Here is a 17,607-nt window from a genome sequence, read left to right as displayed (position 1 = left end):
AACAGCAAATTCAAAATGGGAAGCATTCAAAGAACTTATCTTGAAAGCTGCTAGGCTTCACATACCAACTAAGAAATAGTGTTCAAGGTTTAGGCCTAAATGGATGTCAGATGAACTAATGAGACATATGGCAGAGAAGAAAAATGCATGGGATACATACAAATTAACACATGACACAGAAGCCTATGATAGATACAAGTTGATCTGTAACCAAATTACAAAGGAGGTTAGGCAGGCGAGGGCAGATTACAAGAAATCTTTGGCAAGGGATGCAAAGAAAAACAGCAAAGAGTTCTTTACTTATGTAAACTCTAGAAGGAAGGGAATGAATCAGATTGGTCCACTTGATGTCTATGGTTGATGATGATGCTGAGGTAGCTAACAAACTAAATGAAAAATTTGCATTGACATTCACACATGAGGAGTTATTCAGCGAGGGAAATGCCAGAGGTGAGTTAATAAACTCTGGCAGTAAGCTAGAGAATCTTGTAATAACTGAGAGTAAAGTGGAGGAGAAATTGATGAAGATAAACACAAGAAAGGCACCTCGGGATGGATGGGATCTATCCAGTTATATTAAAGGAGGCAGCAAAGGAAGTAAGCAAACCCTTAGCCATAATTATATGAGTTTCCTTGGACTCATGGGAGGTACCCACAGACTGGATGTGTACAAATGTGACATCAATTCACAAAGGAGGATCAAAGGCTGACACAAGTAACTATAGACCTGTGAGTTTAACTTCTGTTCCAGGAAAATTAATGGAGGCACTGGTTAAAGAAGCACTGTAGGATCATCTAGACAAGACTTCAGTTATAGCTCGGACACAGCATGGTTTTGTTAAGGGGAAGTCTTGCCTGACCAATTTGATTGGATACTATGATGCAGTCACAAAAGAACTGGATGCAGGGAATAACTTTGATATTATATACTTGGATCTTAGAAAGGCTTTTGATACCGTTGCACGTGGAAGACTGCTGCACAAATTGGAACAGTGTGGCATTGGTGGCAAATTGTTGCTATGGATAAAGGGATGGTTGAGTGGCAGAAGACAGAGAGTGGTAATTAATGGACACACTTCATGGGCACTCCACAACTCCCTTGTATAAGGCAATGGTCCATTATTGTTTTCTGTATTTATAAATGATATTGAAGTTGGTATATCAAGCTTAATGTCCAAGTTTGCAGACGATACAAAGGTTGGCAGGGTTGTCAAGGACACTACTGACACTATGCTGCTGCAACAGGATCTGGAAAGGTTGAACAGATGGGCTGAGACGTGGCAAATGAAGTTTAACATTGACAAATGTAAAGTACTACATATGGGAAACAGCAAGCCCAGAGCAACGTATCAACTCTATGGTACTACACTGACAGTGGTAGAGAATGAAAGGGACCTGGGGGTGGTTGTGCAGGCAGATATGAAGTTATCTGAGCAGTGCAGATGGGCTGCAAGAGTAGCTCGTGGTGTATTGTCAATGATATATAGCAATTTTTCTTGCAGGGATAAGGAGGTGATTATTCCCTTGTATAAGGCAATGGTCAGGCCTCACCTAGAGTACTGTATACAGGTCTGGAAGCCTCATTTCGAGAAGGATGTAGAGCTGCTGGAACGAGTACAGAGAAGGACAACAAGATTAGTGAATGGAACAAAGGGGTACTCTTACGAAGAAAGGCTTAAGTTTTGCAAATTACAGTGCCTGGAGACTAGGCACCAGCGAGGTGAACTGCCTGAATGGTTTGAGCATGCTCAATGCTGATGGAATTCTTCCTCTTGCTCAGAATTATCACCTGAGAGGGCATAAATTCAAATTGAGGAAAGACAGATGTAGGATAGACGTGCGGAAATTTGCCTTTAGCCAGCGGGTCGTTGGTTGGTGGAACAGACTTCCATCCCTTGTCGTGGAAGTTGATAGCCTAAATAAGTTTAAGGCTCAGCTGGACAGGTATTTCAAACGAACAGAGGGGTGAAGCGAAAGTGGGTTTTTTTTTTGGCTGATGCTGCATTAGCTTGCTTTCTTGCATCAAATGCCCTACTAATGCTAATGCTAAAGTACCTGCTTGGCAACCCAAAGGTCGTGGGTTCAAATCTCGCCTCGGGCTTGGATCAGAGTAGTACAAAAACTTTGGGGGAGTGCATTATGGCCACAGAAGCCGATGCCAACAACTAACAAAAAATTGAGGTTTAAAAGGCTTTTGCAGACTCAATGCTGATGGGATTTTTTTTGTTATGAAAACACCAAACACAAGAGGTATCAGAACCTATAATACTTAATACCGTGCTTGGGTTGGAGGTTGAGAAGATGAAAGAAGATATTTGTTGACATTAGACTTGAACTTCTGTAGACTGTAATTTTCAGTATACATAGGATATTCAAGAAGGTTGTTCCAGAAAACGGCATTTGAATGAATAAACGGTGAAGATGAAAAGTTGGTTCTGTGAGTATGAAGTTGGACAGTAAATGGATGGTGGCTGGTCCGAAAAAGTGTTCGGACTATTTTGAGAGAGAGAGCAGGAATTATAGAAGCTAATTCAGAAGAACAGTGCGCATGGAAATATCTATAGAAAAGGTATGCAGCAGAAACAGTACATCTATGAGACAGCGAGTGGAGAGACTCTGTTAGAGAGGAGTCATTAATTAACCTAACTGCCCTCTTCTGAATGGAATCTAGAAGCCTGAGAGAGGTTTTGGGGGCACCGCCTCAGATGTGGGAACAATATTCCAAGGTAGAGTGGATTTGCGAGTTGTACAGAGTGCGAGTTGAACAACTTTGGAAGAAAGTAATGCCGAGAGAGAGAGAGAGAAAGAGAAAACCAAGTTTTTTAGATGCAAAGGAAGCAATATTTGTAATGTGCATGTTCCAAGAGAGAGATTTGAAGTCAGGGTAATCCCCAAAAGAGAGATATCATTTTGCCTAGAAATCGGAGTATCACCAAAGATAAGCATAGGAGTAGAAGAATCCTCTTTGCAAGATATAAGACTGAACTGAGTTTTAGAAGGATTGAAATCAACTAAGTTGTCTTTGCCCCACTGGAGAATTACCTGTAGATCGGCATTTAAGGAATTTGTAGCAGATATTCGAGAAGTTGAAGCTGATTGAGCAGGGCAAGGTTTCTCAAAATGGAAAGTGGAGTGCGATGTGCTATCATTGGCAAAACTATGGATAGTATTTCCCATCAATGGGTGAAGGTCTTTAATATACAAGAGGAAAAGAGTGGGGGAAAGAACTGAACCTTGGGGGATACCAGCATTAGTGGAGAAAGAAGACAGAGAGCGATCTAACATCACCCTCAGTGAGTGATCAGAGAGAAAACTGGATAACCAATTACAAAAAACAGTTTGCAAACCATAAGATGGAAGCTTGTTTAGAAGACCTTTATGCAAAACACGATTGAAAGCCTTTGAGATGTCAAGAGCAACTGCTTGTGTTTCACCGAACTTTTCAATTGAATTTGTCCGTAAAATGGGTAACATAAGCCAGAATATCACCAGTGGATCAACACTGACGGAATCCATACTGGCGATCATTGATCAGACAGAAGGTTTTTACGTAGTTTAAGAGTTGGCGGTTAATTGATTTCTCCATTACTTTCTTCAGCAAAATTCTTACTGAAATTGAGGAAAGACAGTTGTCGAGTTGATGTGCAGAAGTTTTCCTTTGGCCAGCAGGTAGTTGATTGCTGGAACAAACTTCCATCTGTTGTGGAAGTTGATAGCTTAAATAAATTCAAGGAAGAACTGGACAAACTTTTTGGAGTGAATGGATGGGTGAAATGGGAAGGTGTTTGTTTTTTTGGCCGATGCTCTTTAAGTGTGCTTACTTGCCTCATATGCCTCTACTAATGCTAATGTAAACTGCGGCCATTAGTATTCCACTGCAGGTTGGATGTCTTCTCAGTGATTCATGTTGAGAGAAATGGACCGAAATCTGCCATGCTGGTCCAGTGTGGGTTGGCAGATCGATGGTATTTTGCAGTGACGGGCTTGAACCCAGGTGTACTCAAAGAGTGTGTGCTACTGCACTCCTGAACCTGACTACTTGGCTACGGAGGCTTAGGTAATACATATTTACCGAAGAGAAAGAATGGTTTAATGTATCATAAAAATAATTACACTAATATATATGAAGAATAACTAAGCAGTATTGTAATAAAAACAGTGAGGAACTATATGTTTTATTCATTCAGATTTTATTGACCTTTCTTCCCTAATAATATTTTGATAATTTTTTTTATCAGCTTTTAAAAATCTTTACATTAAAATTGGGTAACATAATGGAATTAATGGTTTTTATTTCTAGGTGGCTATGTTCATCTGACCCATTCATCATTTATTTCTAAAAATATTCTTTCAACATTTCTGTTATCTGTCAGAATTACAAATAAAAATCTACGTAATTTTTCAATATCCAAGGTTCATTTTTTAAATAAACTTCAAAAAAGATAATGACTACTGACAATAACAAGACCTATTAATACAGCCATTGTGTGTCTTTCAGCTCTTCTAAAATGAAATTCCATATTAATAATATTTTACACATATTTTGTATTTCCTTTCAAACTTTTGTACCCTTTAAAAGCATCCATTTCATAAATTTAAGTTAATTGAAAGGTTCAGCCCATTTTTCTAGGTATTTACAGTTTTCTACATATCAAATATTTTATCTTTAAATGATTTAATTTCTCACCCTGAATATTGTGGTCACTTAAAATTTGGAAAGCATATAAAGGAACAAATTTTCCTTCAGTTTGTAATATTGGCATTTTCAATTATCATAAGTTTCATTTTCATGCACTTAACTCACAACCTCTTCTAAATGGAGGCCTCATTTTAGGAAGGATTTCGAACTGCTGGAACAGGTATGCATCGAGATCACAGGGAATTAAAGGGTGGCCTTACTAAGAAAGGCAGGCTTCTGTACTGCAAATTGCAGTTTCTGTAGATTGGACACCTGCGAGGTGATCTGATTGAGGTATTCAAGGCTTTAAATGAATTGAACAAATGCTGATGGTATTTTTTCCTCTTGCTTAAACTATGCACATGGGAGGCATGATCCTTTACTGTGGCAGATGATTCCCCCCCCCCCCCCTCCTTGGCTGGTGATGTGTATGCTTTGCTTCTTTGCATCATGTTGATCCTAATACTTTGTTTTAATTAAAATAAACTTCAAGAAATTATAAATTAATTATACTTATAATGTTCACTCTTTTTTTTTTTTTTTTTTTCTTGAATTTTTTTCTTCAAAGGTTACTCTAAAATTAAATTATATCATCAGTTGACTCCCAGGAGCAGTACCATCTAGTGTAGAATGTCATTTATCTATATTATCTATAAATCAAAAATTTATATTTGTTTGATTTATAGATAATATAGATACATAACAGGTCTCTAAAGCATGTCTTTTATTTACTATAGAATATCACACTTACCAGAAGCTATCTCAACATAGTTGCCAGCTGTTCCATTCAAAGTATCATTTTGTCACTCAATATCAGTATTAGAAAGAAATTTTATGTGGGAAACAAAAAAAAAAGCTTATTTGCCTTGTCTGTGATAGTTGTCCCATATTAATTACAGTATATCAGTTTCACAAATTATATTAACCAATTATATTATTTCCCATATAAACTGTGTTAGAAGTTCACCACCGCTAAAACTAATTAGGAACATTTGCAAAAGTTAGGCATTATAAACTTGCCAATTTTATAAAAAGCTCTTACCTCAATTGTACATATCACTGAAAATTATCTTATAGGTCATGTGTACCTCTGACTTTTTTTACATTAACTTTCTATTACAATTCGCAGCATACTACAGTGTTTTCTGTAAGGTGTGGGAAGTATGAATGCTTTTATACTTTGTCTCCACATGAAAAATTCTGATTGCAGTAATTACTTTAAAATTAATATAAGGTACAGCTGTTGCAAAAGCTTGTATAATATGTTAGTTAATTAGTGTATCATTTATATCATTAATTACCTCTTTGATTTGCTTCCATAACTATAAAGTTATGTAGTAGATTATTGAGATGAGACTTATCTAGAAGTGTTCTTAAAACGGTAACAAATATTAGCAGTTTGTTGTCATGATGGCAACTGTTGATCTGGAAGCATTACTTCCAATTTCAGGTGATTGATAGTTATAGATAATACCTCAAATTCTGTTATATACACTGCCCTACCAAAATATTAGAGAATCTATGTAAGAGCATAGATCAGCCATTATCAGCAGTGACAATAGGTGTTATATAGATGTTCATGTTGCATCAACCACTGCCATCATTCCCAGCATCATTGTAAACAGATTCTTCTGTTCACATACAAGTAGCTTATAGATCATCATACAGCAGCAGCAGCACAGATCCCTGCATTCTGTGTTGTGAAAATGGGTTCCCTCTGCTGAGTTTCGAAGATTTTAATGATGATTGTGGATCTTACAATTTTTGCTTACATAATTGGCTAGATTCTGCAGTCTCTGCTGTAGACTATTTGCTTCTGTCCAGACTTCATCTCATTGTTGTTCAAGACACTCGTTGAAGATCCTAGACAATGTGCATCAGTATGGGTGGACTTTGCTAATTAGCCATTACAATGCTTTCAAGATCTTTTGCAGATCATTGTTATGCTCTGCATAAGAGCTTAAGACCATGCCTCTTGTAAGGTTGTTGATATCATCTGCCTTTTCCGTATTACCCCTTTAATGGCTCCATTGAGGCACTGCAGTTCTTCTTATAAGTCTGTTGTTCCTTATGATCAAGCGCATCATAGGCTATTTCATTTGCCTGCATCAGGAATACAGGATATACATAAACCCATCTGCCTAATTTTTCTTTATCTTTTTGCAATGTGCACCTTAATTTCTGTAATTGTTACAAGTAAGGAATGGGGAAATGAAATGGTTTTTTTTTTTTTTTTGTTTGTTTTTTTTTAAATATTGGTGCTGTATGCACATTACTTCCATTTATCACGGAGCCAATACTAATACAATACTAGTATCAGAACACTGGATTTTCTAATAAATTAGTAGGGCATTTTATTTCTCATACATAATTCTGATCTCTTTGTAAATAACAAGATTGATAACTAAAAATATAACAATTAATCAATATGAGATATAAAAATATTTTTAAGAAATTGGGCATTATACTGAAGCTTCTGAACAATGTTATTATAATTTAACATTTTAATTAGTTAACTCTTATGATGATAGACACATTAGCTTGATTTCCAAAATTAACAACACTAATTAAAACTTTTAAACAGCTTTAATATGCACAAATTTACAGCTTTGGATTACTACCTGCTCAAATTGTCTAGTCTACTTGTGTATCTAAAATAATCCATGTTGACTTAATTTAAAATATTACAAATTATTAGTAATAAATTGTCTCAAATTGTTTGCATGATTTCTTTTTATTTTATATTTTTATTTTGTTTTTGCAGTTGGTTCCTTTTCTGTTCTTGCACAAATATACCAATAATAAAGGTATAGTAAACTTAATTGTTTTTTTGCACATTTTTGCTTTGTTTTATAACTTCCTGAAATATCATGTTTAAAATATTCTATTGATTTATAGAAAGGAGTCAGCAACCTCAGTGGCATCTGTGCCAAAGGCAGCACATGAAATGATCCCAGCAAGGTATTGCCAAGCAAGTAAAAAAAAAAAAAAACCTGGCTATTTTTCCAATTTAATTTCTGCTTGAAGTCTTCAAAAAATCATTTGGAAACACTCCATTTGTCTCTGTACTAATTTTTGCCTTTTGCAAAATATATGATATTCCCCCCACTTCCTCCCAGATTTCAAAAATTTGCAAGTTCTGCAGGTCCCCATACCAGAGTATTAATACAGTACCTAAAACCTCACACCACAAAGAAATCAACACATATCCCTGAAAGGTTGCCAACTCCTGATTGTATATATGATTTACTTATAAATTTCACTTTGTTTTTTTATATATAAAAAATGTCATTATTTATTGTGTAAACCCTTCTTATCTGATCTTTTAGAAGCAATAATATTACAACAGCAGTTGTAATTACTAAGGAGACCAGTGAGATTAAGTTAATTGAATTTTTTTGTGACTACAAAGACTTTTTCTCATATTGATTTCAGTTTGTGAATTATGACTGTTATCAACTCAAGTTTGAAATTTTTCGTGTAATTCCACAAGAAATTATTATTATTACTACTAGCTATATAGTGCAAGGAAGCCTGAGGCTTATGCTGCACCAGCTAAAATATATTTCTGAGTTACCCTGAGAGAGAGAGAGAGAGAGAGAGAGAGAGAGAGAGAGAGAGAGAGAGAGAGAGAGAGAGAGAGAGAGAGAGAGAGAGAGAGAGAGAGAGAATCACCAAGCAAGAGAAGAATGATGATATCCAGCTCACGACCCTGGGTGTGGGCCAAGCCCATACTCACCAGATGTGAGCCCCTGGGGATAATGCCATTGTAATGAAAAATATTCATTACCACAAGATATAACTATATTCAGTTATTCTGAAAATTTCATTACACAGTTCACTCCAGAGTGTGGAACTTGACTCACCCTGAATTGAACAAATGAACTGAAAGGACTGATCGAAGTAATTTAATTATACTGAGGTGAAGTATAGATATGAATGATATTATTATATCTCTCTATACATTAAAAAAGTTTTCCTCTTAGTGATATTTATTCGAGTCAATGGGAGAAGAGGGTGGGGCAGTTACATCACTAAAAATGTGCTGAATTGAACAAATGAACTGAAAGGACTGATTGAAGTAATTTAATTATACTGAGGTGAAGTATAGATATGAATGATATTATTATATCTCTCTATACATTAAAAAAGTTTTCCTCTTAGTGATATTTATTCAAGTCAATGGGAGAAGAGGGTGGGGCAGTTACATCACTAAAAATGTGCAGGTAAATAATTATATTGTTGTCTTCTATTAAAATACATCTGCCTGCATAAATTTCACCAACTTCACTCTGTAATACATGACCACGCACAGCATCATTTGATGTTCGATTGTAATGTCAGCTTGAGAAGGGACCCGATATAGTTTGTATATTTGTAAATAGTTTAATATTTTGTAAATACTGTATTTTCAATATTTATAGTTTATAAATATTTTAGTCCTGCCCTTTCAGATGCAACAATATTCCTCATGCATTATGGAACCCGAAGCAAAAGGCCTTTTCCTAAGTGACCTATGTAAACAATTACATAGTGATATTTATTCCACCTTGAGAATGCCACATGGAGGAGGGTGCGGTAGTCAATAGGAAAAGAGGGATGCAGGTCACATGATACAAGTGGGCGGGGCAATTGTGTGACTACAAATGTCCAGGTAAATAATTATATAGATCATTTCCTGATTAGATATCGATCATAGTGTTTGGGTAAGGTGCCACCTGTGGTTTCCATCTGCTCCATTAGTACTCTTCTGATGAATACAGAACCTCTGTAAAAGCCAGAAAACTGTTGTGTGTTGCATGTGTGGTTTAGTGTTGTGTTCTGTTTTTTGTGCTGGCTTCTTGGCCACAGGACTCCTAGTGGAACTCCATATTGCCCGCCACCACTACTGGGATGTGAGCCAGGCTGTCCACAGTACTCTGGCTGTTCTCCATCAGGTGTCGCCTGAGCTTCCTGACAGAGAATAACAAAAAAACATGAGTGAGGGAGATGGCTGAAGGATGGGAGTAAAAACGGGAAGGAAGAACATCGGTGCATTTCGATATTTGTCTTTTATGTAAAAAAAGATTTTACTTACTCCGTCATACCTCTACATTTTATGTAGAAAAGCGTGCTTGGTGGTTGGCGAGCAAAGCGAGCAGGGGCAAAGCCCCCATAGTTATTATTATTATTATTATTGCTCATATTATTTTCTCCCTGATTGGGGGTTCCACCTCATGACGGGTATTGCTACCAAGTACATAGGGTTGTTATGTCTGGTGTTACTGTTGGTCAAGGAACTCTCTGACTATCCTACAGGTGTTCGCTGGGAGTCTTGGCACCATACCTGGGGTTGATATGATCACCGGGATGGTCGTAACTTGTTGCGTATGCCACATCTCTTTGCTCTCCTGTCTTAGGTTCATGTACTTCCTGATTTTTTTCTCCATGGGTTTTCTGGACATTGCTAGTGTTGGGCACCGCTATGTCAGTCAAGTAGGTAGCCTTTTCCATCTTGTCCACAAAGGTTATGTCCGGTCTGTTATGCGGGATGGTCTTATCCATTATTATTATGGCACGGTCCCACTACAGCTTGTGAGTTGGGGTTTGTAGTACTGCCTAGGGTTCATACTCATAGTACAGTACACTTTCTTTGACCAACAGCTTCTGGTCTGCCTGATTGTGTCTATGAATGTACTCAGTCTGGGTGATCATCTTGCATCCCACAGTGATGTATTGGATCGTTTCTGAAGCCAGGTGGCATCGTCGACATTTGTCATTTGACACTCCAGGCTCCTTGGCGATGTATTTTCTATAGTTTCTGGTGTTGATTACCTGGCCTTGGATGGCGAGCATGAATCCTTCAGTCTCAGGGAAGAGTGTCTTGCTTGTGAGCCATACATTAGAAGAAATTTTATCTATGTGACCCCGATGGAGATCATTGTAGTGTCTACCATTGAGTGTCTTCTGCCCATCTTTCTAGCTTCGTTTGTGCCTCCTGCCTGGAAGACGACTCCTTACTAAGGTTGAGTGGGGTATACCGCTTGTCTATCTTCCTTATGGCCTGGTGGAGTGCTGCTGTTTCGGGAAGTAATCCTTGAGATTAGCAATCGCTTTTTTCTGTTGCTCGAAGGAGTCTATCAGGCCCCTTCCTCCTTTCTGAGCAATTGTCAGTCTCTCTACGGCTGACTTCGGGTGGTGTTGGTGGCTCTTGGTCATCATTGGCTGTATTTTTCTCATGATATTCTCCAGCTCGATGTTAGCACTGGGACTGCATAGGTATTATTAGCATTATTATTCGCCATATGGTACAAGGAAGCCTGAGGCTTATACTGCACCAGCCAAAAAAAAAAAAAAAAAATCCCGAGTTACCCTGAGAGAGAGAGAGTCAGAAGTAGAAAGCAATCACCAAGAAAGACAAGAATGATGATATCCAGCTCAGGATCCTGGGTGTGCCAAGCCCATACACACCAGATGTGAGCCCCCGGGGTGTGTGTACTTCTTAAAATTCACACCATTCAAATGTGAATGAAAGATGAAAATAGATTTATCTGTCAAGTAACTATTAAAGGAAATTCTATCACCTTTCAAAATCAGCATTTTCAAGATTGAGAACAATCTGAATTTTCTGATTGTTTCTCATCAGGAAAAGACACAGCTTGGGTTTGTTAAAGGGAAGTCTTGTCTGAATAATTTGATTGGTTACTACAATGTGGTAAGAATAGAATAGATGCAAAAAATAATTTTGATATCATATACTTGGATTTTAGGAAAGCTTTTGATATTGTTGCACATGGAAGATTACTGTACAAATTGGAGTAATATGGCATTTAGAGCAAGTTGCTGCTATGGATAAAGGGATGGTTGAAAACAGAAAGGGTAATCAATGGACACTGCTCTTTGTGGACTAATGTTATTAGTATTTTCCTTCATGGGTCCATGTTGGGCCCATTGTTATTTTCTGTATTTATCACTGGTATTGATGAAGGTATATATCAGGCTTAATGTCAAAGTTTGCAGAAAATACGAAGGTTGGTAGGGTTGTTAATGACAGTGAGTATGGTATGCTACTGCAACAGGATCTGGAAAAGTTGAGCAGATGGGCTGAAAAGTGGCAACTGAAGTTTAACAATGAAAAATGCTGCATATGGGTAGCAGTAATCGGGGTAATTGTGCAGGCAGATATGAAGTTTTCTGAGCAGTGCAGATGGTCTGCAATGTGTCTTGTGGTGTCTTGTCAATGTTATACAGGAAATTTTCTAGCAGGGATAAAGAGTTGATTATCCCCTTGTATAAGGCAGTGGTCAGGCCACACCTTGAGTACAATGTGCCTGTACTAATGCTAATGCAACCCCCAGAGTAACTGTGCCAACTGTGTGGTATAACACTCACAGTAGTGGAGAATGAAAACGACCTGGATGTAATTGTTCAGTCAGATATGAAGTTTTCTGAGCAGTGCAAACAGGCTGCAAGAGCTGCTCATGATGTCTTGTCAATGATATATAAAAATTTTGCAAGAGAGATAAGAAGGTGTTATTTCCTTGTAAAAGGCAATGATCAGACCACACCTTGGAATACCGCTTACAGGCCAAGAAGCCTCATTTTAGGAAAGATTTAGAGCTGCTCAAAAGAGTAAAGAGGACAGCAAGATTAGTGAGTAGAACAGAGGGTTGCTGTTACCAAGAAAGCTTAACTTCTGCAAATTGCAGTATCTGAAGACTACGTACCTGCGAGGTGATTTGATTGAGGTGTATAAGTTCTTGAATGGTTTGAGCAAACTCAATGCTGATGGGATTCTTCTTCTTTCTCAGATTTCACACCTGATGGGGCATAAATTTAAATTGAGGAAGACAGTTATAGAATAGATGTGCGGAAATTTGCCTTTAGCCAGCAGGTGGTTGATTGTTGGAACAAACTTCCATCTGTCATTGAAATTTGACAGCTTTAGTAAATTCAAGGCTGAACTAGACCAACTTTTGGAGTAAATGGATGGATGAAACTGAAGTCTTTTTTTTTTTTGGCTGATGCTATATAAGCTTGCTTTCTTGCATCATATGCCTCTACTAATGCTAATAACCATATAGGTGAAATTCTTTGTTGAGTATACATCCACCTTTTTTTTTTTGGGCAGGATCAGATTAAGACTTTGGCAGATATGTATAAGATCTTGCTCATCAGGAATAATCATATAGCTGAAGATCTTTGTGAGTATACATCTCATCTAACACTTATTTGGTAGGACCAGATTAAGGCTCTGTACTACTCTAGACCACAGCTTATTCACATCTCTCTCCCTTCTACATATTTACAAAAATGTAGAAGGGAGATGTTTATTAATGAAATCATTTTAATATGTTAAAATAATACTTTTGTTAAATTAAAAAAATATATATATATAAAATTATATGATATCTCTGTAAATAATATTTTATTTTTATTTAAATACATTGAATATGTTCAAGGTGTAATAATATGTAAAAGTACTGAGAATTGATATTATCTTGAATAGTATTTGCTGTACTTATGTTTCTAGAAGAGCAGTGAACAACAAAAATGACAAACAGTGGGGCCAGTTGACTTGCATATGCCATGTACTGCACAAAAGATTTGTTCTTTGAGAGCACATTTTTAATAAAGTATCAAAATATTCCTAAATAGAAAAATACAGTTGGCTCTTTATGTAATGAAAACAATCATTCGCTTGAAAAAATTCGTTATATAGAAATATGACCTTTTCAAGTTTTCAACAATGAAAAATACTGTAATTCAACATTCAATAAATCAGAAATGGGTGGGAATGAATAAATTTTTTAACATTTAAAAACAATTAATTTATTAATACATACATAATAAGTAATGTTTACTTACATGATGCACACAATATATTTGTACACTTTTCAGAATTGTTTCGTAAAATATTTGGTCATTTTTTGTTGTACACTGGATTTTACTATACATGGTTCATAAAAATGTTTGCATTTTTTTAAACACTCAAATATATTTTCTGGCACATTTTCTTCATACTGAAGGCCTCGACGCAAAATTTCAAATGCTGCCAGCGTGTCATGTTTGGAAGATTTAATATTACCAACTCATCATTGATATTGTCACAAGTTCTTTGAACAATCTCCAAAATGTTGGAGTCACTCGGATATTCAGCTACTAACGTCATTATCAACTCCTAAAAATTCATCAAGAACAATTTCTCCACTGATTAAACCTCTCACTTGGAGTTCTACCTAAGATTACTCAATGTTTTGTAGCAGTTCATCCCTCTCGTTGCTGTTAATTGGCATTTTAGCAAAACCTGCTTTTGCAAAACAATTCTTAATTGTTGTTTCTGTCACATCTTGACTCCACACTTTCTACAACTCTAATATGCACATCTGCAAATCTATAACAGACTCTGTAGGTTGGTTGATTTCTATTCTCAGTATAATTTTTTTTCAGTATGTATGTTCATTTGATAGTGCAGTTTCAAATTCTTGATAATGCCTTGGTCCATTGGCTGCAGTTCACACAAGGTATTCGGAGGGAAGAAAACAAGTTTCACACTTCTAAGTTTTGAAATTACCAAGTGAAGGTAGGCAGGGCAGTTGTTAACAATCAACATGATTTTTCTGTTTTCTTTCTTAAGAATTAAGCCTTTTAGCTCTTAATTCTTTCTTTTGACACCATCAAACAATGCTTACTCAGGTCTCTTGAAATCAGTTAGTTATATGGAAATTTTCTTCGTATATGCTACGTACTGCACAAAAGATTTGTTCTTTGAGAGCACGAAAACTATTTTCATTGTCATGACCAGGGGGAAATCAAAAAAATTTGCTATGTGGAAGTTCATTAAAGAGCGGTCAACTGGTGGCTCAACCTTCCCCCTCACTCTATACATCAGATGTCTTCTCTCTCACATAATGCATGTTCTCGAATTACCACTCTTTTTCTCCTTATAAAAACTTCATGTAATACAGTTATAAATACACAAAAAAAGTGACTAGTTTTGTAGCAGGAAATTGTATTTAATGTGATCAAGCCATCATGACTAGTATCAGAAGTTCTTCATTCACACTTTCGCCAAATTTTTGCTTTACATTTAAACTCGATGCCTTGTTCATAATTATCCTCATTCTGATGGACTATCTGTTGATTCATATCCCCAATCCAGATGTATAAAAATTTTCCATTCTTTCAATAACATTACTTCTTCTTGTTACTTTGGAACATCCATGGAAACAACATTTTATGCAGAAGATCTCACCGAAATTGGTGGCGTGCATGGATAAATCTTGTGCAAGTCTGCTAGCTTCAAATCTGCAAATCCTGAATAATGTTCGATATTTGCTCTAACTGAGGCATGCCTTTGGGTTGTTTATACTGTATGTCATAATTAGCAGTATGTAGTTTTCACTTATATGTACACATCAGAAAATTTATATTCTTTAAAATTTTTAAATAATTGAAAGCATTAAAGTTTCAATGAAATTTATAAGAAATTCGCAATAAATGCATAAAGCAAACTGATTTCATAGCATATGACCCAATGTACTCTCACAGGCCATGACATGCACCTTTTTTTTTTTTTTTTTTTTTTTAATGAAAACCCCAAACAAAAGAGCTATTAGAACCTATAGTACTTAGTACCATGCTTGGGTTGGAGGTTGAGAAGGAAAAAGATGTTTGTTAACATTAGACTTGAACTTCTGTAGACTGCAATTTTCAGGAAATATGTATGGAGGAAGGTTGTTCCAGAAAACAGCAGCTGAATGAATAAACGAGGAAGATGAAAAGTTGGTTCTGTGAGTTTGGAGTTGGACAGTAAAGATGTTGGCTGGTGGCGGCACATGTTCGGACTACAGCAGACTCTCGATTTACCGGGATCGGATTAACCGGGACACTTCAAGATTCCAAATTTAAAAAAAGTCAACCAGAAATCATAAAATTCGAGTAATAAATAAAAAGGGTCAAGATTGAGAAACGGATACCCCTTCCAGACTGCTAGCGATATGGCCGTGATTGATGGGTGCTGACTCCGCCCAGTGTCACAAGATCTTCCAGACAGAAACACTTGGCATGGGTGACACGCACTGCGTGCCAGCTGTCACCCATGCCATGTACCTACTGGCACTGGAAACACAAGCCACACTTAGGTTCGCCTCGGGTTTGTCTGCACACAGTTCATTTATTTCTTGTGATAGGGTTACAAAACCCAATACGAAACTGAAAAATTAAAAAAAGGAACTTGTGTTTATTGGTATTGTTCTCGGCTGAATAATTCCAGGGGTCTGGGGGCGGTATCCCCCAGAAAAAAATTTTAAAAAATAATAAAAATTAAAAAATATAAAAAAATAAAGCAATATTGACTTGGCGGAGTCAATCACTGCTCTCCTCGTCGCCATTTTGAAACAGGTATCCGTTTCTGAACTTCTACCATGTTGGGCACCAAACCATACGCAACATCGTAAAAAATATACGAAAGCTATTAGACTTAAAATCAGCATTGCAAAAAATAAAGGGAAGCATCGTAGTGGACACGCGAATAGTGCGTGGTAAGTTTTTTCGTTTTTTATCTATCGCCATAATTATTTACGTAGGTTGCTGAACATTTTTCAATACAGTAAGTCCTCGACTTATGCGACTACAGATTTACTTAAATTTTTTTTCACTCAATTTTTTTTTTTTTTAGAATTTTAAAATTTAAAACAAACAAAAATAATAAATAAATAAAATAAGCAATCAATAACGACAATCATGGCACTCAAAAATTGCACAAGTGAGATACGGAGTAACAAGCAAAAAAATAGGAAAGAAAATATGGAAAGAAACCATAAACAAATTCTTACAATTTGTTTATGGTTTTTTTTTATATGACTGAAGATTTCAGTGAAAGGGACACACATTTCACCATAATATAATAACGTAAAAACCCACACAATTCCATCTATCAGTAGTGTTGCAAATGCAATAAGGTCGAGCTTACTACCCGTTTATAATAATATTGCGCTAACAGAAAAGCCCAATAACACGGAAAGTGCAAATTGTTTTTATTGTTTTATGGTATTGACCTCAGAAATGTGCTTTAGCAAAATGTGCGCTCGCGCGGGGTGATAATAGTAAGTTTTTGCCTTAACCCTGTGAAGTTCTTTACTAAAAATTTCATTTTGACCATTATCATGGTGCCGACTAAGAGAATAATTACAGTGGTACTAGTAAATCTACCAAGAAAAGAAAAGTGATCAATTTGGATCAGAAAATTAAACTAATAAGGATGTATGAAAATGGGCAAACAAGTATCGCGCTGAATTCAGATTTGTCCATAATAATATAGTAGTGATATGTTATTAGTCATTCCTGAGTTACGTAAAACTCGATGAAGTAAGAGTTCCTGGAACGAATCTCTTACGTATGTCGGGGACTTCTGTATTTTTGGATTAACCGGGAAATTGATTATCCGGGATTTGTTTTTTACCATCTATCCCAGAAAATCGAGAGTCTACTGTATTTTGAAAGAAATAGCGGGGATTATAGAAGCCAGTTCAGAAGAACAGTGCCCATGGAAGTATTTATAGAAAAGGCATTCAGCAGAAACAGTACATCTATGAGACAGTGAGTGGAGAGAGAGACTGTTAGAGAGAAGTCATTAATTAACCTAACTGCCCTCTTCTGAATGGAATCTAGAAGCCTGAGAGAGATTTTGGGAGCACCACCCCAGATGTGGGAACAATATTCCATGGTAGGGCAGATTTGCGATTTGTACAGAGTGAACAGCTGTTTGGAAGAAAAGTAACACCGAAAGAGAAAACCAAGTTTTTTAGATGCAGAGGAAGCAGTATTTGTAATATGGTTGTGCCAAGAGAGATTAGAAGTCAGGGTAATCCCCAAAAGAAATATATCATTTTTTTTGCCTATGGAAAATATGCGAAAATAGAAATCAGAGTGTCACCAAAGATAAGAAT

The 17,607-nt window shown here is 36.5% G+C and overlaps 1 protein-coding gene across 7 annotated transcripts in view; it reads left to right on the top strand.

The window, feature by feature from the left end:
- Window positions 1–17,607, top strand: part of Srrm234 (Serine-arginine repetitive matrix 2/3/4) — a 661,659-nt gene that overhangs the window by 633,414 nt on the left and 10,638 nt on the right. For 2 of the 7 annotated variants that reach the window (XM_090374234.1, XM_090374231.1), the window contains one exon: window positions 7,443–7,485. The exons of the other annotated variants lie outside the window; for them this stretch is intronic. In XM_090374234.1, the coding sequence (XP_090230360.1) occupies window positions 7,443–7,485 (43 nt within the window). The remainder of the gene's footprint in view (window positions 1–7,442; window positions 7,486–17,607) is intronic. 7 annotated transcript variants of the gene reach the window in all.

The sequence above is a fragment of the Mastigoproctus giganteus genome, chromosome 5 (assembly GCF_048544385.1).
Source record: "Mastigoproctus giganteus isolate SK-2022 chromosome 5, ASM4854438v1, whole genome shotgun sequence".
NCBI classification, from domain to species: domain Eukaryota; kingdom Metazoa; phylum Arthropoda; class Arachnida; order Uropygi; family Thelyphonidae; genus Mastigoproctus; species Mastigoproctus giganteus.
Note: the sequence above shows the minus strand (reverse complement) of the source record. Positions and strands in the feature narration are given on the sequence as shown.